Source organism: Prionailurus viverrinus, chromosome B2, assembly GCF_022837055.1.
Source record: "Prionailurus viverrinus isolate Anna chromosome B2, UM_Priviv_1.0, whole genome shotgun sequence".
Classification (NCBI taxonomy): Eukaryota; Metazoa; Chordata; class Mammalia; order Carnivora; family Felidae; genus Prionailurus; species Prionailurus viverrinus.
In genome coordinates, this window is record NC_062565.1 from 10,908,582 (window position 1) to 10,934,713 (window position 26,132).

Here is a 26,132-nt window from a genome sequence, read left to right on the forward strand (position 1 = left end):
AACACTAATTGCATATTTACAGTCAATGAGAATATAAACCTGACATTAGCAAAAGTAGAGCCCAGGGGTAATATGAATACAAACTATATAGTTCATAAATTCAGGATGTGTAAAGTGAGGTTTTATTTCCTTTATGGATGGTTCTAGTCTTTGATTAGAGCATCCCCTAAAGCAAGAAGCTCCTCTGGCATGGCCATTAATGCTTACAAGGAATGAAATGAATTGTAAGTCTAACTCAAGATATTGCCCTTGACCACATGTAAGTAACTCTCTGAGCTTAATCTAGTGTGTACTTGGGCATCTAATCCTAGTCAGAACACAGAGTATGTATTTCAGCATTTGGAAAGAGTCTTGCCTAGGTGTGAGAACACAAATGAAGGGGTATTGGTAGTTCAGACAGAAAGATTTACTTGATACATTAAAGATGAATTGTTGTCTGTAAAGCTGCTAAGTTTGGCAATATCCCCTGAGATGGAACAAGAAGAATAATTGAGTCGAGAAGGAGTTACCAAAAATGATTCACTTGGAAATATAATAGCCCATTGTTGTTATCTTTATTGTACACAGCCATTGCCAAAATCTAAGAAAACTTCTAGCAAAGGCAATAAAAAGGAACGGAACAGTTCTGGAATGGCAAGGAAAGCTAAGCGAACCAAATGTCCTGAAATTCTGTCAGATGAATCCAGCAGCGATGAAGATGAAAAGAAAAACAAGGAAGAGTCTTCAGATGAAGAAGATAAAGAAAGCGAAGAAGAGGTAAAATGTTGGGTGTTTGTGGGTTTTCTCATTTCTTTCCATGGGAGAGTTAAATATTCCTGTCTTATGATAGGTATGGCCAGAAAACAGATTCTAGAAACTATCTACCGTATTGGTTGTTTTTAGTTACAAAGACAGAGAAATAGTTAAGTATAAATTCTTTCCCTTATGGAGCTTTTGGTTTTATGGCCATGTGAGAGCTTGGGAGTTGGAAGAGTGAGGTTGGTGTGGGCTGGACTTGAACTGGACCGTGAAGATTAGAGTAGATCAGTGGGAAGTGGAAGAGTGTGTGCACGGAGCCATTTTCTGTTTTATGTAGAAAGCAAGGGGTTTAAGAACCACCAGTTTTTCTCAACTCATTGGGGATGATTTAATGATCATAATAGCATTTGAGTTTTATTTGGTGGGTGGACAAGTTTTGTACCACTTAGGAATCCCTGCCATTTTCTTTTACTTGGGAATATCAGTAAAATTTTGAGAGCATTAAGTTTCCCAAGTGAAACTTTAGGAAAAGGAGAGCTCTGAACCATTTAAAGAGTTAGCTTATACCCTTTCCTTGATATGTAGCTTCAGTCAAGGAAGTGACTTCTTATTATTGCTAATAATGTTTTGATAGAGACTCTTTTTTACTTTGTTTTGGTGTCCCCTTCAGTGGTCAGAATTTGCTCTGTAAGTTGGGTCATCTCCTTTGTCTTATTTAGGGACTTGATTAGTTGGCTTGACTTTTTGGACCAAGATGATTTTTTTTTTGTGGAGGGCTATCTGGTGCATTATAGTATGTTTGCCCACTAGAGGACAGTAGCACCCCCCCCCCCCAATTTCTAGTTATGAAAATCAGAAATATCTGTAGACATTGCCAAATGTCCCGGTGGGGTGGGGCAACCTCCAGTTGATAACTACTGGATTAGAAGGAATAAAGATGTGATGAGTGTGTATTTGTTTTTAGGTACTTAAATCCATGATTATTTTAATGTCAAATTTTTAAAGATTTCTATAAAGCTAAGTATAAAGTACTTCATAACTTAAAAAAGAATATTACAAATCTAGCAGGTGTTTCATATATTTTTGGTGTGAAGGGAGATGAATAATCTTAGCCCTAAGGTTTTTATGGAATAGATTTTAAGGACATTAGGAGGGAAGCATGTTTGTTTATATGTGGATGTATAATAATAGCAATTTTGCAGTAATATTCTTCAACAAATTTTGGGTTACGACTACATGTATTCACTATGCTTCCTAAAACCTTTAAAAAAATTTTTTTTTAGTTTTTTTTTTATGTTTATTTAGTTTTTGAGAGAGACAGAGCACAAGTGGCAGAGGGGCAGAGAGAGAGAGGGAGACACAGACTCCAAAGCAGGCTCCAGGCTCTGAGCGGTCAGCATGAGCATGAGCTTTGGAAACAATCTAGGTACAAATTCCAGCTCTACCTTCAAGAATGATTTTGGGCAGATTACTTATAAAGTCTATACCTCACCTTCTCATTTATAATATGGGGTTTATGGCAGTACCAGTCTTAAAGGGCTGTATTAAATGACTTTATTTAAAGCACTTAAGAGCAGTGCTTGGCAAAGGTACTGTATGTAAGTATTAGCTGCTACTATTACTTTTGTCATATGTAATATTCCTAAATTTAATATTCCTGCCATTTAATGACTAAGGTGTAGGTTAAAAAGTGAGGGTATTTTATACTCATTTTCACTTGTTTTCCAGATTACTGTCCCATTGTTCCAAATAGAATTCTTTGAATCTTGTGAATATAAATGACCCCTGATTGATTTGTAATCATATTGGTTCCTGGATAATGATCACAAGTGGAACTTGTCCTAATTTTAAATCAAAGCCTTTCTACAGTGTCATTAAAAAAGGATTTTGTGCTAGAAACCCAGGTTAAGTGGTGAAAAGCCATGTAGGAGAAAAAGAAAACTAACAAACTTCATAAAATACAATCCAATAGAATCTGGACTGAGAATTGCTTTTTTTTAAATTTTTTTCTTTTTCTGATTAAGTCTCCCTTCAACAACCATACAATTATTCATTGCTCTAAAGGATATTTCAAATTTAGGACTATACTCCTCAAAAACTTTATTACTGATTCTGTTCCTGCGAAAGGCTCTGATTACCTTTGAAAGGTAAGTACTAGCAACAGGAGCAGTATTTCTCTGGTAACTGTGTTTTCCCTTACTCTTTCATTTTTTCGAGGACTGAGAGAAGTGGCAACCTTGTTAGGGACTTCATAAGTGGCAGTATTTTTGATTATTATGATGAAAGGACCTCTTTTTTAAGAGGTCATAAAAAAGATTGATAGGTTGATTGGAAAAGTTGTGGACTACCTGTAGATAGAATTATTTTGCAGATTCTTTTCATAGAAGATTACTAAATTAATATTACTTATTCTGCTTATTTTTTGAGACAGATTTTTATTTTATAAATAAAAGATTTCTCCCCCATTAACATTAGATTCTTGGAATAAGTAACTATGAGTGTGGGTAGATTAATCTTTTGTTTCCTCTGTAAATTGAGGGCTTTGGACTATTTATAATCTAGATCATATTGCTAAAGTCAGAACTCTTACTCAAGCAGAAATCCAGTTCAAGTTACAGTTGTCTATTGACCAGTTATGTGAGGTTGAGTGTTAGTCACCTGCTCGTGACTCATAGTTAGCTGTGTGGAAGACTAGGATATTTAAAAGTAAATTTATTATTTCTTCACTGTAGGATTGAAGTCACTGAAAACCACATGGTTGAAACAGAATTGGCAGGTTTTTTAAAAAGTCCTCTATAGGAAAACGTGTCACACTTAATCATGTTAGCCAATAATTGCTAAAAAATTTTGTTGGAAGTTCTCTGTACCTACCTGTAGCTCTATTTTTGTGATAGGTAGTTCATGGTTCACAGCCGTTTTTAATCCTCCTTTTCTTGAGAAGTAATTCAAATAAGTTGCTCTTTCTTTCCAAGAGTGACTTGGGTAGTAATTCGTTTATAAAAGGGCCACTTTAAACTTCTTTATCATTTTGGTTCTTGGAAATTTGCTTAATTAGGTCAGTAGAAGGAGAGTTGCTTAATTCTAGAATTAGGAAATTTGTAGATGAAGTTTCTTAAAAATGAGGGAATAAGAAAAATGACAGGTTTAGTTATTTTCTATAAACTTACTCTGAAAATCATGTGGCTCCCATACTGGATTAGCTACTTTCAGGGAAGATTGCTAAAATGAGCCAGTGAGCTTAAACCATGCTTAGGTATGCCATTTACCATAAGCGTTAGACCTTAGGCACAGAGAAGTCATTGGAGAGTACAGAAAAAGAAGCGATGCTTCCCATTGGAGAAAACAGTTCTCGTGATCTCTTAGACCCTTAAAAGCATACTTGATTTTTTAAAGTTTTATTGTAATACATCTTCAGTTTTGGCTTATTAGTGTTTTTATAACACCTTCTTATCACTAGAAATGTATACAACAAACTGAATTATTACTTAGTATTTAGAATTTATCTGAACCTTCCCATACATATCAGGAATGTCTCCAGTTGCGAACACTTAAAAACCTTACTAGTAATGTCCAAAACAGGAATTCCTTTTTCTTCCATGACAAGAAATCCACAGACGGGCAATTTGGGGCCAGTACAACAGCTCAAGAAAGGTTGTCAAGAATTTGAGTATCGTCTTTATTCCTGAGCCACCATCTTCATAAGGGGCACTTAACCTCATGATCACAAGATGGTGCTTTTACCTTAAGGCACTGAATCCCTGTGGCAGAGAGAAGAGCAAAGAGCTTTCTTCCAGTAATGTTTCACTTTGTTGTTTTTTGCCCCAGAAGGGATTCCTTTTATCAGACATCTCCGTGTACATTGCCTTGGCCAGAACTTTGTTACTTCTCTACCTCTAACTGCAGGGGAAGCTGTGAGATCCAAGTGTTAGCTTTCCTGAGTCTGTGGGGGAAGGAGGCATCCTGCAGTGTCAGCCAGATCAGAGACACTTTGAATTCTAGTGTTTGGTAAACTTCTATATATGTACCATTCAGGGAATTATTTGGTGGTAGTGGGAGGGTGAATGCAAAAGTTTTGTTAGTCCTTAATTATGTTCTAAAATATAAGAACCCCCCCCCCATAATAATTTGATCAGAGGAATTACAGAACCATATAAACTATTGAAATCTTTCATTGGAAGGCAAAGTTAATAATCATCATAATAAAATCTTGAACTTGCTTTCATAATCTTTTGTGAACTATATTGAGGCTTGCACATTCTTTACTCTTGGCACTCTTGAGTTTTCTCAGCCAAGTTGTTAAAAGAATAGTGTATTTTAAGCTAATTTTTATTTTGTTCATCTGTTCACCCAGTACAACCTTTCTGCTGTGAGGACAGGATTCTGGCTCTGTGACAGGCGTCTTTTTTGGAGACCCTCCTTCAAGAGCCCTGCTGCCTATAAAAGATAGGTAAGCCTTTTCTCCCAAGATTTTTTTTTTTTTTGCCTTCCTTCAAAAAGTGCTTGTGTCATTCCTCTGATTCTATACCTTCATGGTTACCAGAGATCACGGAAAATCCTCTTCAAATTTTTAAAAATGTGTATTATTAATCTTTTACAAATTTAGATTATAGTAAATGGTACTATCTGAAATTAATGGCAGCTGTCAATTTTTATGTTTCCCATTAGCACATCGAAACTTCCTACAATGCTAGATGGCTCTGATTGAACTACTCACAGCAGATTCAAAATAGCAAGCCAGAATCTTAATAAATCCCGTGACAACTTGGACACTAGCCTTCATTTTTTTAAAAATTTAACCACCTAATTTTTTCCCATATATTTTGAATAAAAAATTCAAGTTTTGGCTCCTATTTGATTAAATAACTAAATGTTAACTCTGAGTACCTCCAACATTTTTCCTTTGTAATGACATATAATGTGTTTTGTTATAATTACTAAAATTTTCAAAAAAACTTTGTTTATTCATTTTTGGAAGACAGAGACAGAGCCCAAGCAGGGGTGGGGTGGAGAGAGAGGGGGACATAGAATCTGAAGCAGGCTCCAGGCTCTGAGCTGTCAGCACAGAGCCCTATGCGGGACTCGAACTCATAAACTGTGAGATGGTGACCTGAGCCAAAGTCGGACGCTCAACCGACTGAGCCACCCAGGTGCCCCTTATTTTCAAAATATTTTAAGAGAGATTTCAAAGTAAGGGTTTCTCATGTTATCACTTATAGTATTCAATTTTATAAATTGGGAGTGCACTAAGTGCCGTTGAGGTTCCAGAAAATATTTTCTACCCAAATGCCATTTGAATGGTACATGATATAGGATTCCCAAAGAAAGTGTCCCTGTCTATTGCCGAGGAAAAGCTTTGGAGAGAAATGGCAGAAATACCTGTTGAAATTGACCTTTGGGAATAGAAAGGAAAGTTGTGAACAAAGATGGGGAGCAAGAAAGTCCAGGGTACCTGTGACGTACACACTTGTTTGTGGTTGGTGGTGTGTCCAGAAGTAGAGCAATGAGAGCAGAAGCCAGAGCAGGGCACACAGAAGCCAGACTGTGGAGAGCCTGTGAGCTTGGGCGTTTTCGTATGAGTAATTGATGAATCATTCTCGCTCTTTCAAAATGATTGCCTTATTCTACCTGAATTTTGCCAAGTGTTTGGCTGAGTAGGGGGGAAGAAAGAGACCTGGCCTCTGTCTTCCAGAACAGTCTGCCTGAGGAGAGGTACCCCTTGTTCAATAAATGTTTATTGGCAAATATAAGGAAACTTACTGAGAGTCAGCTGTGCGCCGTGTACTTCACGTCGTGCATCTACGTGAGTCTTGACTCCAAGAGAGAGGATGATATATCTTCATTTTTGTATACCTCAGGGTTAGAATAAACATGTCCATATGTATTTTGTTAGTATTCAGGTACTCCTGACACACAGTATTACGTTCGTTTCAGGTGTACTCTTAAGGTTTTTTAATGTATTGTCCATATTACTCTTTCCGGGGCTGCTAGTTTATATGCGTCTGTCTTCAGAGTTGTCTGTAAAGAACTACTGATTTAGATTCAAATTTGAATTTAAGCAATAGCTTTAGATAAGTATATATCCACTTCTGCTTATAAAAACTGAACTAAAAACTATTGACATAAATACAGAACTTGAGAAATTATCCTCTTGATTAATTTATGTAGTTCCTGCCTTTTCCCTACATATCTCCAGTCGTATATAATCCAGACTAGGAATGGCAAACTATGGCCTATACACCAGATCCAGCCTGTGGCCTGGTTTTGTACAGCCTAGAAACTGAGGATGGTTTTTTCCATTTTTGAAATTTGTTACAACAAAAAATGAAAGTTGGAACAGTAAGCACATTTAGCCAGCAAAGCCTAAATTACTTATTCTCTGGCACTTTATAGAGAAAGCTTGGTGGATTCAGACTATAAATGTATCTTTTATCGTAGAAATTTATAACTAGGGGCGCCTGGGTGGCTCAGTTGGTCAAGTACCCGACTTTGGCTCAAGTCAGATCTTGCAGTTTGTGAGTTCGAGTCCCACACCAGGCTCTGTGCAGACGGCCTGGAGCCTGCTTCAGATTTTGTGTCCCTCCCTTTCTCTTTGCCCCTCCTCTCCTCATGTTCTAGCTCTCTCTTTTTCTCTCAAAAATAAACATTTAAAAAAAAAACTAAAAAAATAAACATCACTAGGTGAGTCTGCTGAGAGGCTTTCAGAAAACATAGGTGCATAGGCCTCACCCTTGATGAGTTTATCTATTGGTCTCTTTTCCTCTCTTTCATATACAACCTGTATACGTAAATAGTGCCGGAAGACCGTTATTTTAAAAAAATGAAGAAGTTTGGCTAACTGCTATTAGTAGCAGCATGTGGCAGGCATAGCAATGCTAGTGAAACAGTCTCAGGGCTGGAATAGATCTTTAACAGTTACCTAATTTCCAGAGACCTTTTCCCATCTTAATCTTCCAAGTAAATTGTGTAGCACCTACTAAGTGCCAGTCCTAAGCCCCGCGCTGGAGATCAAGAAACAAATAAGACAGGGTCTCTGTTCATCAGCTGGTAGAAAGGGAGAGGTCGAAGCTGAGGAGGAAAGAAGTCCATAGAGTATAACTTAAGAGCCAGGAAAGAGAGATGGACAAGATCATGTGGAAGCTCAGAAGATTTTAAAAGAGTATTTACCTCTTTGTAGGGACATGTGGGGAGCAAAGATCCAGACAGGAAAGCTTCACAGGAGGTAACAATTTGATCTGACCCTTTAAAGGATGAACAAGAGAGGTTGGCAGTGTTAAAGAAAGATTTGGTAGAAACTGTTTACACAACATCGGATTATACCAAGACCCATCTTAGCTTTGAAACAATCTAAAGAAATGATCCTGGAGCCCCCACTAAGTTTGGAGGGTAAAGGCCAGAGAAAGCCCTAGTACAGATTCGGTGAGCCTTTGTTGTCATTTTGCATTTTCTGCCAACATTTCTTACTCTTTGTTCTCATTGGTAACATTTGTATGTAATGGAAAAAGTTAAATTTAACAGTATAAATAGGTTATGATCTCGCCGGCTTATTTTTGTCATATCAACTCTGGATTAGATGCATAGGTACATTACCCGTTTCTGTAAGCAAGTAATCTAGTAGGAGGCACACTGGGCTTAATGTGCCTCTTGCTCCTTAACTAGTTATAAGGCACTGGCTCTCTTAATTGCTCAGATACATTTTCCTCATTTGTAATAAAATAAACTGTTTTGTATTTGAATTTTTTTTTGCTTTTTTTTTTTAAGCTCATGTAAGACCGTGTATGTGGAGCAATACTATACAAATTTTTCTTTTTCTTTTTCCTTTTAATTATGTTTTAACCACATCCTGGGTTCAGAGTAGAAGTAGTAAACTAGATCCTGTAAACAATACAGAGATGAATGTGACAAATACTTAAATGGCTGCTTTATGTCAAACTTTTTTTTAAGTTTATTTATTTATTTTGAGAGAGGAAGAAAGAATCCCAAACAGGCTCTGTGCTATCAGCACAGAGCTCCATGTGAGGCTTGATCCCGTGAACCATGAGATAGTGACCTGAGCCAAAATTAAGAGTCGGATGCTTAAATGACTGAGCGCCCCTGCACCAAACATTTTTAAGGTAGCCAGGTGTCTTTTCTCATGGAAATTGTCAAATACAACTTTAAGAAACTTGTGATGTGGTGGGAAAAGACTGTAAGTAACTAGGTTAATAAATCTGTATATTAAATGTTTTCTCTGCTACCTTGTGTTTGTTTACTCACTTGATCTTTAGAACAATTCTACAGATATAGCCACAGTTCATCAAATCCCCGATGCCTATAAGGCATCATTTTAATGTAAATTACAAAATGCACCCCAATATCTGAGATGAGAAAACGTGAAAAAAAAAAAGTGGTAAATTCAGCAAAGTCTGGTATTATTACCTCCATTTTACAGATGAGGAAACAGGCACAGGGAAGGAAGGTAAGTGATTTGTTTGAGAATACAAAATTGGTCAGTAGTGGAGTCCGGATTTGAACCAGGAAGTTTGGCTCTGAAACCTGTGTACTGCTTCACATGAAGTAGGGATACATGAACTATAGGCCAAGTAGTGTGGGACCACAGATGAATCAATTGGTGGTGGTGCAGTGAGAGATTCAGAGGGGACTGTTAAGCTGGATTTAGACTCAGAGGTGAGAGTTTCCTATGGAGAGGAGGGGGTGAAAGTAATGAGGACTTGAAGCTTCCTGTAAGGTGTAAATGGGCACGCTCTCACTCTCCTTTCCTCCAGCTCACCCAGGGCCTCTTTCCTTTACCTCCAAAATACCAGGTTATCCACAGTTAACCTTTACCTGCCAAAAATCGCCCATTGTGTCCCCGTACCCAGGTCCTCTGAGATGCTCCATTTAAAAAAAAAAATTTTTTTTTTTAATTTTATTTTTGAGAGAGAGAGAGACAGAGTGCAAGTGGGGGAGGCGCAGAGAGAGAGGGAGGCACAGAATCCGAAACAGGCTCCAGGCTCCGAGCTGTCAGCACAGAGCCCGACGCAGGGCTCGAACCCACGGACCGTGAAATCATGACCTGAGCCGAAGTCGGATGCTTAACCAACTGAGCCACCCAGGCGCCCCTAAGATGCCCCATTTTTAAAAGTTAACTTCCTCCTATTCATACCTAAAACTTACCAGAGCAGCTGAGGTGAATGATTGTTAACATCTGCAAGGCTAACATACACATGTGAGTTTCTCTGCCTCCGCTGTTTCCCCATGTCAACATTTACTGGTCTAAGGAAGATGTTTTACTGAATTCCTACCTTCAGTTCGCCACAGAAAAACTTGTAACTGGTTACTAAAGATAAGTGAAATCCGTTGTAAATAACATAGTTTGTTATTACAGGGATGGGTGTTTGTGGGGTCCAGTCATGTCTACCAGAATGCAATGAAATAAGCATGATGCATCATGGTTAGTTAACACGGGTGTCATTGAGACTGTCTTACTGCTTTTGTTCTATTTATCTATTCTTTGTATTGACCTTTTAAAGAAAACTTTAAAACTTCCAAGTTACTGCATTTAATGAAAGAATTTCCTTACAAAAGGAAGCTCTCATAATAGCAATAATAGCTAATATTTATTTTCCATTTCCTGTGAGCCTGGTACATTAAAAGTGTTCTACATGTATTAATACATTTACTCCCCCAAAGACATGAAGTAATGATATTTCCCTTATTTTGTAAATGAGGAAACTAGGGCCCAAAGATACATTGGGGCCAGAATTTGAAATCAGGATGCTCGCCCTCAGAGCCCACACTCTCCTCTGTTAGGTTTCTGTAGTGCTTGTGACAGTATGTTTGCAGTTTTTCTCTTAACTTAATAGGCTAGTTGTCTACTTAAACTGTGGACACCATCCCTGCTAGATGATGATGTTAAATATAGAAAGAAGCATTGTTTTAATCATGTTTGTCCAGTGGTAACATCTTGTGGAGATGGCTTGATTACCCTTTATTTATCACTCTAAATTCTCATGCTTTTCAAACTGTCACTACTTCAAGGTTGCAGGTTTTGAAATGGTGCCATATTATCTAAAAGTATTTGAAGTTGTAATGATAGCTGTAAATCCTGGCCTGAAAAGGCTCTGCAAGTATTTTTTTTTTTTTAATTTTTTTTTAACGTTTATTTACTTTTGAGACAGAGAGAGAGCATGAACGGGGGAGGGGCAGAGAGAGAGGGAGACACAGAATCGGAAGCTGGCTCCAGGCTCTGGGCCATCAGCCCAGAGCCCGACGCGGGGCTCGAACTCACGGACCGCGAGATCGTGACCTGAGCTGAAGTCGGACGCTTAACCGACTAAGCCACCCAGGTGCCCCACTCTGGAAGTATTTTAAGTACCTGCTTCTAATTATCTGATTTGGATGAGGATGAAGTAATAATGCTTCTAACATGGTTATCCCTTGCTCATTTTCCTCAACCCTTTCTTAATAACTTTCTTATAAAATCTTTTAATCACCTACAGATCCAGATTTTATTAAATTTTGACTAAAGAGTGATACATCACAGTGATGATTCTTTTATTCTGTGTATTAAGTGTGTCACCAGATCTTACAAAGTTTTAGTATTCCCTTTCAGAGCCTAGTGTGGTTCTTATGAATTGGGCAGACGCTGAATAAAACTTAGTTTAAGTTAGAGAATTGATGACCTAGTGATACCTTTCCAGCAACCTCCATTAATTCTTAATTCTTAATTCCTCGAAGAATTAGGAAGTAAGCAAAAATGGCCTTAAGTAGCAAACATCCATAGGTAGAACTTATATACTTTACTTACATAAAGCATTTCAGGGGCGCCTAGGTGATTCAGTCAGTTAAGCATCAGACTCTTGATTTTGGCTCAGGGCATGATCTCCCAGCTCATGAGATTGAACCACGTGTCAAGCTCTGTGCTGACCGCACAGAGCCTTCTTGGACTTCTTTCTCCCTCTCTCTGTCCCTCCCCTACTTGTTCTCTCTCAAAATAATGAGCTTTAAAAAAGAAAAAAAAAAGGTATTTTAGCCCCTTGTCACCTCTCAGATGCATTTTTTAAGTGGTACTTAAACCAGACAGATTGGCAAGGTCCCAGCCCCAGCCAACAGTATGTTATTGAGGTGGGACAGGGCGATAATGATGGTGGGCCGATACGAATATGTAGTAATGGCAGTGTGGCAAGAGGAAAGACAAATACTCAAATCCAAACTGCACTTAGAAATAGCTTGAGCCCACTTTAATCTTAGATCGGTCTATACACTTTATCGTTTTTTTAAAAAGGAATTATGATAATCAAATTGTAAAACATTTGGAGAGACATTCTGTCAAAAGTGATTTGCAGTATTTTGGGTATGTAAAGATGAGATTTTAGGTTATCTTGAGGCATTTGCTTTATATAAGTTGCTTTTACTTTGGGAAAGTTAATTAAATGACTTAATGTTCCCTAATTTCAAAGACCCTGTTTGAGACAAAGTATAAATTATAATTGTGTCATTTTAATCTGTCCATGTGTATATACTTTGCTTTTGTTTTATCAGCTGTGAGTTAGTGTATAAGAAAACAGTTTCTGGAGTTAGATCTATTTGAATCTCACTATTTTGTTATGTGGCTGTGAACAGAATACCTCTTGAGCCTTAGTTTCCTCATATATTCATGAAATAGTTAACTGAGCAACAACTGTGCACAGTGATATTTAGGGGTTAGGGATATTAACAGTGCACTTAAGAGTGTCAAAAAAAAAGTTCTGTCCTCATGGAACTTCCATTCTAGCTGGGAGAGACAATAAAATAATGACATTTATATTCTAAAGGTTTTTTGTTTTTTAAGATTAAGGCAATACATATAAAGTTTCCTGTCTATACTGTGTGATAAATCAGGGCATCTTGTATTTGGTGTTTGATTCTTCTCGTGACTGGTTTCATGTTGGGATACAGTGAAGTTTGTTGAGTGTATTGGTTATCTAAAAAATTGATGGGGCGCCTGGGTGGCTCAGTCGGTTAAGCGTCCGACTTCAGCTCAGGTCACGATCTCGCGGTCCGCGAGTTCGAGCCCCGCGTCAGGCTTTGGGCTGATGGCTCAGAGCCTGGAGCCTGCTTCCGATTCTGCATCTCCCTCTCTCTCTGCCCCTCCCCTGTTCATGCTGTGTCTCTCTCTGTCTCAAAAATAAATAAACGTTAAAAAAAAAAATTTTTTTAAAAATTGATAATTAGTAATTTTTCATTGGAGATGTTGAGTACATTAATTTTCTCTAATTTTGCTGGGTACAGAGGATTTAGAGAGATGGCATCAATATATGTTCTTTGCTTTCCTTTCCAACAGCCACCAAAAAAGACCTCTAAAAGAGAAAAACCTAAACAGAAAGCCACTTCCAAAAGTAAGAAAACTGTAAAAAGCGCTAATGTTAAGAAGGCAGATAGCAGCACCACCAAGAAGAATCAAAACAGTTCCAAAAAAGGTAGGTTAGAAATGACACCTTTTCAACAGCTCTAAAGATCTAATTCATATGATATAAGCGTTTTGAAGTGTGTTTGGAAATTAGAGAAACTGCAAAGAAAATTTGGAGAAAGTGGTATACCAGTTTTTTATGGTTACAGTTTTTCAGAATTGACAGAAATTTCAATGCATGTTTTATAAGTAATTTATTGAGTAGTGATTTATAATTTTATGTAATACTCCTTTGAAAATCTAATGAATGCTTGTCTTACTTTCAGAAAGTGAATCTGAGGACAGTTCAGATGATGAACCTTTAATTAAAAAATTGAAGAAACCTCCTACAGATGAAGAGTTAAAGGAAACAGTGAAGAAATTACTGGCCAGTGCCAACTTGGAGGAAGTCACAATGAAGCAGATTTGCAAGGAGGTAATTGGACAAGTACTTGGATCATTTTGCTTTTATTTGAAAAATTCTTTCACTCTTCCCTCAGTGCAATGCGAGATTTGTATGTGCATTCATTAGCGAACAAATGTCTGTGGAACTGTTCTGTGCCCGGCATTCCTGCGGGTGCTGGGATACTGCTTTAAATGAGTCAGTCTCTGCCCTGTTGGACCTGCTTCGTAAACAACAGTGGGATGTATCCAGTGAATACAGTGAAGGCAGTAGATTCCAGACTTGAGGGAGAACACTCTCTTCCTGATCGGGACACTTTTTATTGATGGATCCTTGGATTGCATTAGTTGTAAAAAGCAGAATCTCATGGACCACCGTATTTTCAGCATTACTGTTGTACTAAGATGCTGTATCAGGTACTTAGTTCAGACTTCTGTAAAGTTTTCCTGATACTCAGAAAATAAAATGACCTAGTCTTGAAGAGGATTCCTTAGAGATTCTATACCCGAAATCAAAATTGGGAGATTTTACAATCTGGTTTCTGATGGTAAAACCAAATTAAAATTTTAAATGTACCTACGGTGACATAGTCTGTACTTTTGTTAAGACCTTGATTATTGTTTTGTTTATTCATTCAGCATTCACTGAGCCTCTCCTGTGTATCAGACACCGGGATAGATTTGGGGGTAGAGCTGGGGATCTGTTAACTTGGCTGTTGGGGGCTTACTGATCAGTGAGATGGGAGGAGATGGCTATTGTAGTGAGTTGGGGACAGTCGGTGGGGGTTGGGCTGGAAGTGCGGAGGGCGCCGCACCACCAGGGAAGGAGCCTGGGAGGAGGAAAGACGTCCTGGAGCCTCAGCTGCTCCATACAGGGGAGCGGTACTGACACATGCCTGTCAGAGGGACAGTGACTGTGAGGAATAGTAATTTCATTTGGGTGAAGACTAGAGTTGGAAGGAAGTCTTCATAGATGTTAGGTAAGAAAAGAAGAACTTTTGCAGATTTTGTATATGCCTTGTTGCAGAGTTTAGTTTTTTCCCTGAAACTGATGGGAGAATTGGGAAGCTGGGTAGGATATTGGGAGCTGATTGATAGGGGCATACGCAGTCCAATTTTCAAGCGCCCTCATGGACAGACACACTGAGAAGATGGGATGAAGAATGGGATGCGAGGCAAGAAAGCCAAGTTTGTCATAATCTAAGTTATAGGGTGGCCGTAGTCCAAGGCGAGCCGGGAGAGCTTGGTTAGAGGTTGCTCAGTGTGGGTGTTTGGGCGCGGCAGCATTAACCTTCCGATGGAAAACAACAGAGGGTACCCTCTGAGGAAAAGAGGAGTTTCGTTCTAGACATCGTGAGATGAGGTGCTTAGAACATCCCAGTGGGAGAAACTGTGATCATTGTAATTCTCCCAAGTTTGGAGAGAGAGCCAAACTGGGCTACTGCTGGGAGTTAAAACCAAAAGTCTAGATAAGGTGGCCCAGGGAAGAAGAAAAAGGGTGAGAAAAGCAAAGGACAGAGAGTTCTGGAGACTCTGAGTTGAGAAGTAATTCCTACAAAATATAAAAAATCGTAGAGAGAAAGGTGCTGTCAAAGCCAAGAGAGGAGACAGTTTCCAGAATGGTCGGGAGGGGGTAGTGCCAGTTAAGAAAAGGTCATGACCTTACCTGAGACAATGGGCAATGGTTATGGAAAGCAGCTCACAGGGGGAATAACATAAAATGCCCTGTAAACATGAAGACACGCTTTCCCTACTAATGAGGAAGATAGAAATTGAAAGGAAATATTTGTGCTTCTTAGCTTGACAGAATCTTTATAAAGATTAAGCGAGTCTTCATGCTTGGCAAAGGTATAGGGAGACATACTCATGCATGAAGTTGTAACAGCTTTGGAGAACAATTAAGTAGTAGCTTAAAATTTAAATTGCAAATGCCCTTTAACCTAGCAAATTCCATTTCTAGGTCTCTATGCTAAAGACATAGTCACATCTGCACAAAATGATTACAATAATGTTCAGCATGTCTGTAATATTGAAAAATCAGAAACAACCTAAATGGCCATCGATAGGGAAATGTTTAACATGGTACGTCTGTATTTTTGGAATGCTATGTAGCAGTTCAAAAGAACACGGAAAAACGTTCCAGGTATTGTCAACTTTTTGAAAAATCTAGAATATTATCCTAGCTAAGTAAATACGGGAAAACCATATTGCCATTGATGTATCTATGAGTTTGTGTAGAAACTCATTTTTAAAGGTCTGGAAGAATGCACAGCAAACTGATAACTGGTTTCCTCTGAGGGGAGAGACGAGGGAAGAGTAAAGGGAGATGAGTCCTATGCGTTTGATTTTCGTGAATACACTTACATAATTTTTTAAGGGGATTATTTAACAGGGAGAGGTCCAGTGAGAAAGACTTGTGTGGTTTTTTGGACTCCGCAATTAGAAGATGATTGTTCACGTAATAAGAGCAGTTCCACGGATGATAAATGCAGGGATTAATTACCCTTGGATCAAGAATTAATAGTGAGGAAAGTGAATAAAGCTGTTTTAAACATCTTGCTGTAGAAGGGAAGTCGTAGTTAAATGGGGGGTGAGGATACAAGTTGATAAAATACTTAAGGTCAGGGAGAGAAAGCACATGCTTATGTTAGGCTGAGGGACTAGTGCTGGGGAAGGAGGAGAAGCTGATGTACAGGAGAGTTCCAGAAAGGGTCCCTGCAGAGGTAACAGAAATGGGAATATTGATGGATCCACATTCAGTAAACTGGAGGGGAAGATAGGTCAACATTGAAGGAATTCTTGGCCAAGAGCAAGAGGGAGGAAGGGATGAAAATGCCATTGATAGCACAGGAGGACCTGCTGAGAGAGAGTCAGGTTAACCCCGGGAAGGCTCGGACATCGGATACCATGAACTTGGCATGGGACCGGTCTTTTAAAAGTTCTGTGTTCCCACAGCAGTCTTTTCTCTGGATCAATCATAGAAAAAGTGGTGTTAGACCAGTTCAGGGACGGAGTTTTGCAGGGAAGTAACCAGGGGTGAATGACAGGAGTGATGTAAATGATCGACTCTGTTTGCAGGACTTGGCAGACCGCAGCCTGTGGGCCAAATCCCTCTTACCATCTGGTTTTGTAAATAGTTTAATGTGACAACAGCCACATCCATTCATTCAAGTGTTGTCTGTGGCAGCTTTCATGCTACAGTGGCACAGTTGAGTAGTTGTGACAAACTGTGTTCCTGGAAAAGCTGAAACCACTTACTGTCTGGCCCTTAACTGAAAAAGTTTGCTTACCTTAACTAGTCCTTACGAGCGAAGCAGGCAGGCTTGTGTGGAGTCAGGCCGGGGAGTGATTGTGAAGTCAAGCAGGTGGCAAGTTCACTAAAGAGAGGGGCCGTTTAGAGAGTAAAGCTGTAGGGGTAGAGGACCCCTGAGACCACCTGGATCTCAGTGATTTAACTTAGGGGACGGGGTGGAGCAGTGCAGCGGAGGCTGAAGTTCATTCGAGTTCAGGTCGAGGAACTGTCAGTGTTGGATGACGGAAGGAAGAACGTAAGGATACCTCCACGGAACATCTGGCCGACAGCCTGCCGGTATGATGAATTCAGTCCACTTACCTACCATCTCTGTGTAGGTGTTTTCCTCGCCTGTGTGTGTTAATTCAGCTGATACTCCCAGTAGTAGAGATGACACTGAGAAAGGCTGCGTCCTAGTTTAGTTTCTGCTCGTTTGCAGTAGTTGTATATGGTGAACCAGAATTCTTAGAACAGACGTGCCGCTATTTGTACACGGCCTACATTTCTTCTGTATCCAAAGGTAAACTGTTACTACTGTATTTTTAAATCTACTTTTAATTTTCACTATAGGTATATGAAAATTATCCTGCTTATGATTTAACTGAAAGAAAAGATTTCATAAAAACAACTGTTAAAGAGGTAAATACATCCACCTTTTCTGATTTTGGTCATTTTGAATGTATAAGACAAATTATATATCAAATTCTGTATGTTTTTCAAAATGTTCATGTCACTATATCACATTTGACCCTCAGATTTTCTCAAAATAGATGGGCAAAATATTTTTCATTCTCATTATAGAGTTTAAAAAAACAAAGTCTGAATATTAGTGACAAAACTTGACCTCCAGCTCACAACATACATGGGCAGCCAGGCTCAACACAGGTGCTCACACAACTACTGGAGCGTAATTCCTTTCCACTGAAGTCAGAAGATCAGCAGTAGCTATATTTTTGTATCGGTCCCAACAGATTTCCCAAGGTCACAGTAGTAAAACAGAAGTTTTAAAGGGAAGGTGGGGTATGATTTTTGTGTTCTTAAAACTGTATTTTGGGTAGAGGAAAATGACGTTTCTCTCTCGTTGCAGTTGATTTCTTGAGGCAGAGGAGATAACTTGTCCCGTGGACGTCAGGATCTGATTTATACCGTTATACCAGCAAAGAGAATGTATTTCCTTTTCTACCCCTTGCAAGCGTTGTGTTAGTAGAACCTGTCGCTGATCTTTTTAAGTAAATTTGAGTTTGTTGTTTTAAATTGCATTTCTATGCAGTTTTTAGTTTAAAATTTTGCATGGCAGTAATTGTTCCTTGCTTTTATAGCTGTATTTTGTACATTTTGGATTTCTTTATATGAGATCGTAGTTTTAGCGTGCTTAGTATTCGCTTGTTTCAGACATACTTTTAACGAAGTAGAAGAAACTATTATTGACATTTATACATGCAGAGACTATGGCAGTATTTAGTAGATGAAATATTTTGAATACACATCTGACAGTGGCAGTGTGTTCATCATATTAAAAATATACAGGCTTCAGCTATCCAGATGATTAAATTGGAAAATTTCTGCTGCATGTGTATATATGTCAAATCGTCAGCATGACAAAAGTGACAGATGTTATTTTTGTATTTTTAAAAACAACTTTGTTGTATATAAAGTTTTTTTATTTCTTTTGTGCAGATCAATTTTTAAACTCCTATAGGTAGGTATCTTTACAGTTATAAACTATGAAATGTCAGTGTTCGGCCAGATGGTATGTGACGGAGCAGCGAAATCAGAATTCAGTGGAGAAAACACTGAAGGAACAGGTCGTTCTCTGCTTTGCCTCAGAAGTGTCAATTTGTAGTTTTAGTGTTAACTCTGCAAGTGTCTGTAGATAACATTTTATGTTAAGGGTAGACCAAATCAACACATCAGAACTTCAAAATTGGGGGAAGGGGATTAAGTACAAGCACATTTGGCTTCTAATGAACTGATTTTTATTAACTGCTTTTGCCCATGTAAAATGCGGATATTTACAGGAAACCTGGCCACCTTTATAATTATGGTAAATGTACCAAGTATAATGCTAGAAGATAACGTGTAGGCAATAGTGGGTATCTCCGACAAAGTATTTCTCAAAAGTGATAAAAAGACTTATTTTTAACATTAAAGAAGTTTAATGTTTCGTGGAATCAGGACTTTTAGGTTTTAAATTTTGGCCAATCAGGATTCTGGGTGATCAACACACAGACCACTCCTGAATTAGATTGTTTCATCTTTTACATTGTCGTAATCAGTTTATTAAATAATTTCTGAATTTTAAAAACCTAACTGCTTATGAGAGAATTAGGCCTTTGATAAACCAGTTGAGTGTTTAAACGGAGAACATGAAATACATAAAAATGATAAATGTTGGCCGTTAGCAGGTACTTTCACAGGTCTGACGTGTTTCTTGATAAATACAAATGAATAAACAACTAAATGAGACCTAAAAATTGGCCGTTGATTTTAAATATTTAATTTGTTCCTATAAACCTTGTCAATAAAACTAATAAATCCATGCTCTTGTCTCTTGTATTAATGTCTTCCGTTTCTGTAGCATTTCCCCCCTAGCTGAGGATTTCAGAACAGGGATTTTTGTTGTTAATTTTGAGAGAAAAAGCACATAGTGGCGGGGCAGGAAGAGACAGAATCCCAGGCAGGTTCTGCACTGTCAGCGCAGAGCCTGACGCGGGGCTCAAACTCACGAACCCATGAGATAGATCATGACCTGAGCTGAAACCAAGAGTCAGACTCTTAAGCGACTGAGTCACCCAGGCGCCCCTGGACGGGGATTTTAATGGATTTAGCACCATGACCCATTTAATTTGGAGTCGTTCAGTGACTGCTGAACACAAACTCTGAAGAAATCCTGAAGGAAAACTTGAAAGTGACCTCACAAAACTAAGCGATTACGGTTCACAACTGTTTATTTTATGACCATTTACTTGAAAGGGTGTAAGACCCAGGAGCTAAACAAGTCTGAAGGCGGCTTGCAGGAGAGGAGAGGAGACGGGTGGTGTGCGTGAAAGGTCGCGGGGAAGGTGTACCCATTGCTCACCACTACAGTGCACGGTATTTGAAAAACAAGTCTAGTTTTTATTAAGCAGTTTTACACAACCAGCTGTTCACAACCTGCAGTTAAAACATTGTGTAGTCACTGCTCTTCAATTACAAAATCTTCAAACTGTGAAAAACAGTCAAAAACTCAAAAGTACCGTGGTTCCTTAACAAAATGTCAAATGATGTCACTTGGGACAGGAAACTTTTTAAATACACATTTACTGCGCTTGAGCTAACTAGGGTTTTCCTTAGTTTGCTTGTGGCACAGTACAAGTTTAAGAGCCCAGAGACTAACCGTGAACCATTTCAAACTTAAAATATTTTGCATTTATCACTAAATACATGCTATTCTTTAAACAGTTTAACACATAACATTTTTAAAGCAGAATACTTCCCAGTCAGTACCAATGAGTCTCATCAGATAGTCTATCAACATTTTCCTATGTTAACCCAACTTTGAAACCAATTTACTGCTGTTTGCCTTCTTGTGTTTGTATCATACTTTGCTGAGGAGGGAGGTGTCTAAACCGTCTTAACGTTTCCATAAAATTCTATTTCTACTTACAAGCTGACTTTAAATTTAAAAAATACCTAATATTCTGAAAAATGTCCTTTTGAGTCCTTTTTTCAGTGCAGACTAACATAATTGAAAGAACTGTTCAGACTTTTTAAAACAAAAGCATTTAAGTTACCATCCGCTTTTCTAACTTCTTGGCAAGATAAGCATCCTGAAGTCCCTGAAACCAGAGTTTAATTGAATTCTTTTGTCAGGAGGAGAAAAAAGGAAAAAGTGAGTATGTGCCATGTTCTCCAGCTTTTAACATATGGCTTTAAATGTGAAATATTTACCAGGAAATCTCACATTTTCTGCAGTTTTCCGGTGGACCTGCCTATGGAATACTGAAAACATCAGGCTGCAAAAAACAGACTGGATCAGTTATTTTAAAAAGAGGCAGTAGAGGGAGTTTTATTAAAGTATTCTGACAAGATCTTTTTGCCAGCGGTTGCCAAAATTAAGGCTAAAGTGTGCCATCGGACCAAACTTGGCTCTAAGAAAAATAGCCCTATTCTAAATGGTCTCAAGTATGAAGACTATACTGTCTCTACCCCATCGAAAACCACAGAATGCCTATACTGTTTGAGGAACTGAAAATTTTGCTGTTTGCCAATGAGTGCACAAATCTGAAATGTTTTATCACAAGAGACCCGAATTTAAATTTCTTTTGAATATCCAATGGAAAGAAATATGTACAATATAAAATAGTCTAGAAGCTTCATTTACTTTTAACTGAAGAGTTTGTGCTGTATCTGAAAGGGAAAGATTTCTGTCTAAATTTTAAGTAAAAGCTCAATTTTGGAGCTATATAAAAATCTTAAGGCTCATTGGCAAAGATACTGATGAACTGTGACAGAAGAAAAACACATGGCTTTATCTGCCTTTTTAATGATTGCTGCTTGGTTTCTTGATGTTTGAAAACAATGGTTTCTCAATGCTTGAAAACTGATGAGCCAAACAAGATGTCAAAATTCAAAGGGAATCTCCAACCGTGGAAGAAATCCTGTCTTAATGTAAGGTTATATTCTGCTTTGTTCTGAAATACAGAAGACAGCCCTAGTCACACCTGTGGAAAATGCAATTAAATATAAGTGCTTACAAAAGGATTCTTGGGGCTAATGCTCTCAGGAGGAGGTTTTTTTTGTCTTGATTTTATGAAAGTGAGGTTTAACATGTGTTTCAAACTTTACCATTTGGAGCACAGAAGAAAGCTGGGTCCAGACAAATTCTATTTAGAATGCTGCAATCTTACTTGCTTCTCGAACACCACTCAAATATGCCCCTGTAACAGTTTGTGGGAAATGCCTGTTTGTTGCCTGTAAGAAAAAAATTGCATAATTTGAAATCACATAGAAGGAACTCGGGCGATCACTGAAACATAATACAAGCATACACTCTGATCCTCGAATCAAGACTGCCGGCAGGCACTCCTCTGTGCTCATGTTAACACTCTACCTCGCCCCACCCCCACCCTGCACCTGCTGTTCTCTGGCTGTGCCACCCTGCTTCACCACTCCCGTGAAGGACTGAGTGGCACTCCTTAGGATATTACTCACATACACACCGTGTCCCGGAATTAAGAATAACGAAGACGATACAATCCCTGCCCGCCCCCGCCGCTGCCCCCCAGACAAGTAGTCTCGCTGTCAGAATCAGTGATGAGCACAGAAAGCGAACCAATTCACCCATGGCTGGAGTTTTGCTAGAGGACTGCCACAGGACAGAGAGGAGTACGTCAACGGGGAGGGGACAGAAAGGTGAGGACTGTCCGTGGGAGAAGACCGCTCTCCAGGAGGTTGGAGTGGGAACAGAATCCGCAAACCAGGGCAAGCAGCAGATTGATCTGTGGCTTGGGGGTTGGTGGGGATGGCGACAAGATCTGGGATGTAGCTATGGGAAAGAGTCACTGAAGCGGGGGTGAGCCGATCTCAGAAGATGGAGGAGGATAGGAAACGCAGGAAGTTCCACGTGAAGTGAAGCATGTTCCACGTCACCTAGATTTACGGCTGGATGCAAGGGACAACAGCCAGTGCCAAACACTTCAGTAAATGGAGAGGAATGGTCAGGAGGTAAGAATACAATTACTGGGGTGCCGGAGTGGTTCCAGTCGGTTAAGCGTCTGACTCTTGGTCTTGGCTCAGGTTACAATCTCATGGTTCGTGGGTTCAAGCCCCGTGCTGGGCTCTGTGCTGATGGCACAGAGCCTGCTTGGGATTCTGTCTCCCTCTCTCTCTCCCTCCCCCTGGCTCTCTCTCAAAATAAATTAAAAAAATAAATACATAACATTAGAAAAAATACAATTACTAGTAGGGGGTAAAAAATGGCAGAAACCTCAGAGAAACGGCTTTAAAAATTTTTTAGGGGCGCCTGGGTGGCTCAGTCAGTTAAGCGTCCGACTTCGACTCACACTTCATGGGTTCGAGCCCCATGTCAGGCTCTGGGCTGACAGCTCAGGGCCTAGAGCCGGCTTCAGATTCTGTGTCTCCCTCTCTCTCTGCCCCTCCCCCACTCACATGGTCTCGGTCTCAAAAATAAAAAAAATTTTTTTTAATAAAAAATGTTTTCTTTAATGTTTTCAGTGTGAAGTAACAACTGTATCACATGAGCCTAATGCAGCTTCTCTTGGAAGCAGCGGACAGTTGCTGCCTGGCGTGCAGTCACGCTCTGTTCCCACAAAGCTTTGCAGGCCAAGGACAAACCACACAGCCAGTTTTTAAATGACGTTCTTTTGTAATCATCCAAAAATCAGAGAGAGAAAAGATAACTCTATTTTAGATGGCACTAGAAGACCTGGGCGGTCCCAAACTATAATCCACAAAGGTTGAAAGCAGATGAAAGAGCTCTGAGGATTCTCTTCACTGGGTGAAGTTTGGGGAGGGTGGCGGGGAGGTGATCCAAAGCCAGCCGATTCACCCCAAAGAACCTTTTAACCATCTCGGCCACTGGAGGCATCGGGAAGGACGGAGGCGGAGGCGGGGCACCGGTGAAAACAGGCCTGGAAGAGCAAGCAATCTGGTTCCTCACCAGCTTCCCCACCCCCATGGCCACAACCCCCTGGAGACCAGAGGCAGAGGTGGGGTGAGGCACCAAAGAACATGGGGATTAAGTCAGGTCTTCATAACTAAGAGCAAGGCTGCCGGCACCCAGAATGTTCCCAAAGAGCTGTAGATAGACTGTTTGGGGATCCAACCACCCCTTGGCAAGCTCGTGGGCGTTCTCAACAGGCTTTTGTAAAAATGCCTCCCTCCAGTCTGAGCAGTCAACGATGGGATATCTGGATGTGTGGAAAGCGGAGGCTGACAGAAACAAACTAGAACTCTGAGGAGTCACTAAGCAAGAAGAGGATGCTACCCAAAGAAGAACCTGAGGGCAAGAAAGTGCTCATAAAAGAGCCAAAATTCCCAAAGTCAATTCAAGGAGAGAAACAGAAACAGGATAAGACACATGAGTAACAGCAAAGAAAAGAAAATCAGTTTAGAAGTTCCAATTTATATAATGGAAGATGTAGAAATAAGAAATAAAAAACGTGAGGAGAAAATGGTCAGAAGTAAGAAATCAAGGACGGAAGGATATGAGCTTCCAGATTACAAGCAAGCGAAAAACAGGCACCAAAAAAAATCAGTAATCAAAACAGCAAAACATTTCTCAACAGAAGTAAACCAAGAAAGGAGCCAGGCTACTTCCTACCCATTAGGATGGCTATTACCAAAAGCCAGAAAACAGCACACTGCTGGTGAGGATGTGCAGAAACTGGAACCTTTGTGGGGCGCCTGGGTGGCTCAGTCGGTTGAACATCTGACTCTTGCTTTCGGCTCAGGTCATGATCTCACAGGTTCACGAGTTCAAGCCCCAGGTCAGGCTCTTTGTTGAGAATGCAGAGCCTGCTTGGGATTTTCTCTCCCCCATTCTCTCTCTGTCCCTCCCCCACCCGTACACACTCTCTCTCAAAACAAACATTTTAAAAATAATTTTAAAAATTAAAAAAATAAAAGCTATTTTGAAGATTATGATTCTGACTTTGGAGGAACTCCGGTGATCGATTGGCAGTGGAAGGAATCACATGTGAAATTCCTTAAATGTTTAAAAACTTAAAAAAATAGTTAAGGTGGTAAATGATATGTATAGTTTACCACAATTAAAAAAAATACACATTAAAAAAAAAGGAGAAAGGTATCTAGAAAACAAAAACCTGGAAAATGGTGAGGAGGAGTCCCAGAGATCAGCCAGTATAGACCAGAACATAGGCAAGAGGACCCCAGGAAGGGGGTTTCAAAAATGGAGCTAACACACCAGCTCACAGGGATTCAGCTGTGACTGAGGGAAGCCTGAAGGGCGAAGGGGCCCGAGGAGAAGCACAGAAAGAATTAAGCTAATGAAAAAAGGGGCCAGTGAGACTGTCAAGAAAACAGGAAGCTGTGTAAAAACGAAGTCAATGAAGAGCTTCGTGGCTCAGCAGGAAGCCACATCACAGGAGCACCATTTCAAGTGTGAAATAACCACACTAAATAGGCTAAATCTTTCACCTGATAAGTCAGCAATGTCTACTTTTTTTTTAATTGCTTTAAGTTTATTTTGAGAAAGAGAGAGAGAGAGAGAGAGAGGCAGAGAGAGGTAGTGAGAGAATCCCAGGCAGTCTCCTCGCCCACAGCACAGAACCCGATGTGGGGCTCGAACCCACAAACCGTGAGATCGTGACCTGAGCTAAAACCAAGAGACGCTTAACCGACTGAGTGACCCAGGTGCTCCAATGTCTACTTTGTTGAACCAGAAGTCAACAATACAAATATTTGAAAACATGAAGTAAATTCCTGAAGAAACAACAGAAAGCATTAAAAATGGCCGCCCTGGGGGTGGGAGGAGGATGCTGAGAGGGCATCTGTCTGCTGTCTTGGGGTCCTAATACTTTTGACCGTATCTGACTCTGCTTTTAAACACCGGACGTACATCACTTTCATTAAAAGTCACAAAAACAACAGTGAGTGGGTTCAGGATGGCCACACGCACCTCGCCAGCAAAGAAGACCATTCCCTGTATCTCCTCAGCGAGGATATCGTAGGCTTCTCCGCTCCCTCCCGTCTTCACGAAGCTGTACGCCATCTGGATCCAGGGGTCCATGCTCCACCGAGTGACAAAATACTTCGTGGGGTCGGGGACCTCCTGTGTGGGGCGGAGGGAACCAGGAGCCGGGATCAAAGAGGGGCCTAGACGCGCGCAGCCAGAGCACAAATCTACACTCCCGCCTCCTCTGGAGACGGAGTTAATCCTCTTAGACTCTGCTGTGGCCCCTCTGCCCCCTGCAGCTCCCCCCGGGCCCCCCCCACCCCCATTTGTGCAGCTTCCTCCATCTCCTGCCCCAACCCTGCAGCCTCCCCCACGGCTCACTTCCACCCTTCATCCTGCCGGAGACTTTATCGTCGCCAGAGACTGGCGTGCGCCCGGGGGACGGTGGCGGAGGGGTGTCTGGGCCAGAGTGGAAGGGGCAGTGCTGGGACCTCAACTTGCGATTCTCAGCAGGCTGCTCCAAAGGAACGGCCAGACGAGGCCATGTTTCACGTTCACTCAGTTTTGAGTCAGGTGAGCCCTGACGAGCACCACCATGAAAAACAGTTCCATGGAGGGCGCCTGGGTGGCTCAGTTGGTTCAGTGTCCGACTTGGG

The 26,132-nt window shown here is 40.2% G+C and overlaps 2 protein-coding genes across 8 annotated transcripts in view; one reads left to right on the forward strand and one right to left on the reverse strand.

Moving 5' to 3' along the window:
- The window catches only part of DEK (DEK proto-oncogene), a 30,932-nt gene extending 11,555 nt beyond the window's left edge, over positions 1-19,377 (forward strand). For both annotated transcript variants that reach the window (XM_047857955.1, XM_047857956.1), the window contains exons 7-11: positions 568-756; positions 13,040-13,175; positions 13,432-13,580; positions 17,409-17,477; positions 17,926-19,377. In XM_047857955.1, the coding sequence (XP_047713911.1) occupies positions 568-756; positions 13,040-13,175; positions 13,432-13,580; positions 17,409-17,477; positions 17,926-17,937 (555 nt within the window). In that variant the 3' untranslated portion in view covers positions 17,938-19,377. The remainder of the gene's footprint in view (positions 1-567; positions 757-13,039; positions 13,176-13,431; positions 13,581-17,408; positions 17,478-17,925) is intronic.
- Positions 19,378-19,934: 557 nt separating this feature from the next.
- Positions 19,935-26,132, reverse strand: part of KDM1B (lysine demethylase 1B) — a 62,611-nt gene continuing 56,413 nt past the window's right edge. For 5 of the 6 annotated variants that reach the window (XM_047857952.1, XM_047857954.1, XM_047857949.1 and 2 more), the window contains 2 exons: positions 25,480-25,632; positions 19,935-21,791 (listed from right to left, as the gene is read on the reverse strand). In XM_047857952.1, coding sequence (XP_047713908.1) covers positions 21,708-21,791; positions 25,480-25,632 — 237 coding nt within the window. In that variant the 3' untranslated portion in view covers positions 19,935-21,707. The remainder of the gene's footprint in view (positions 21,792-25,479; positions 25,633-26,132) is intronic. The other variant, XM_047857953.1, reaches the window with a different exon arrangement.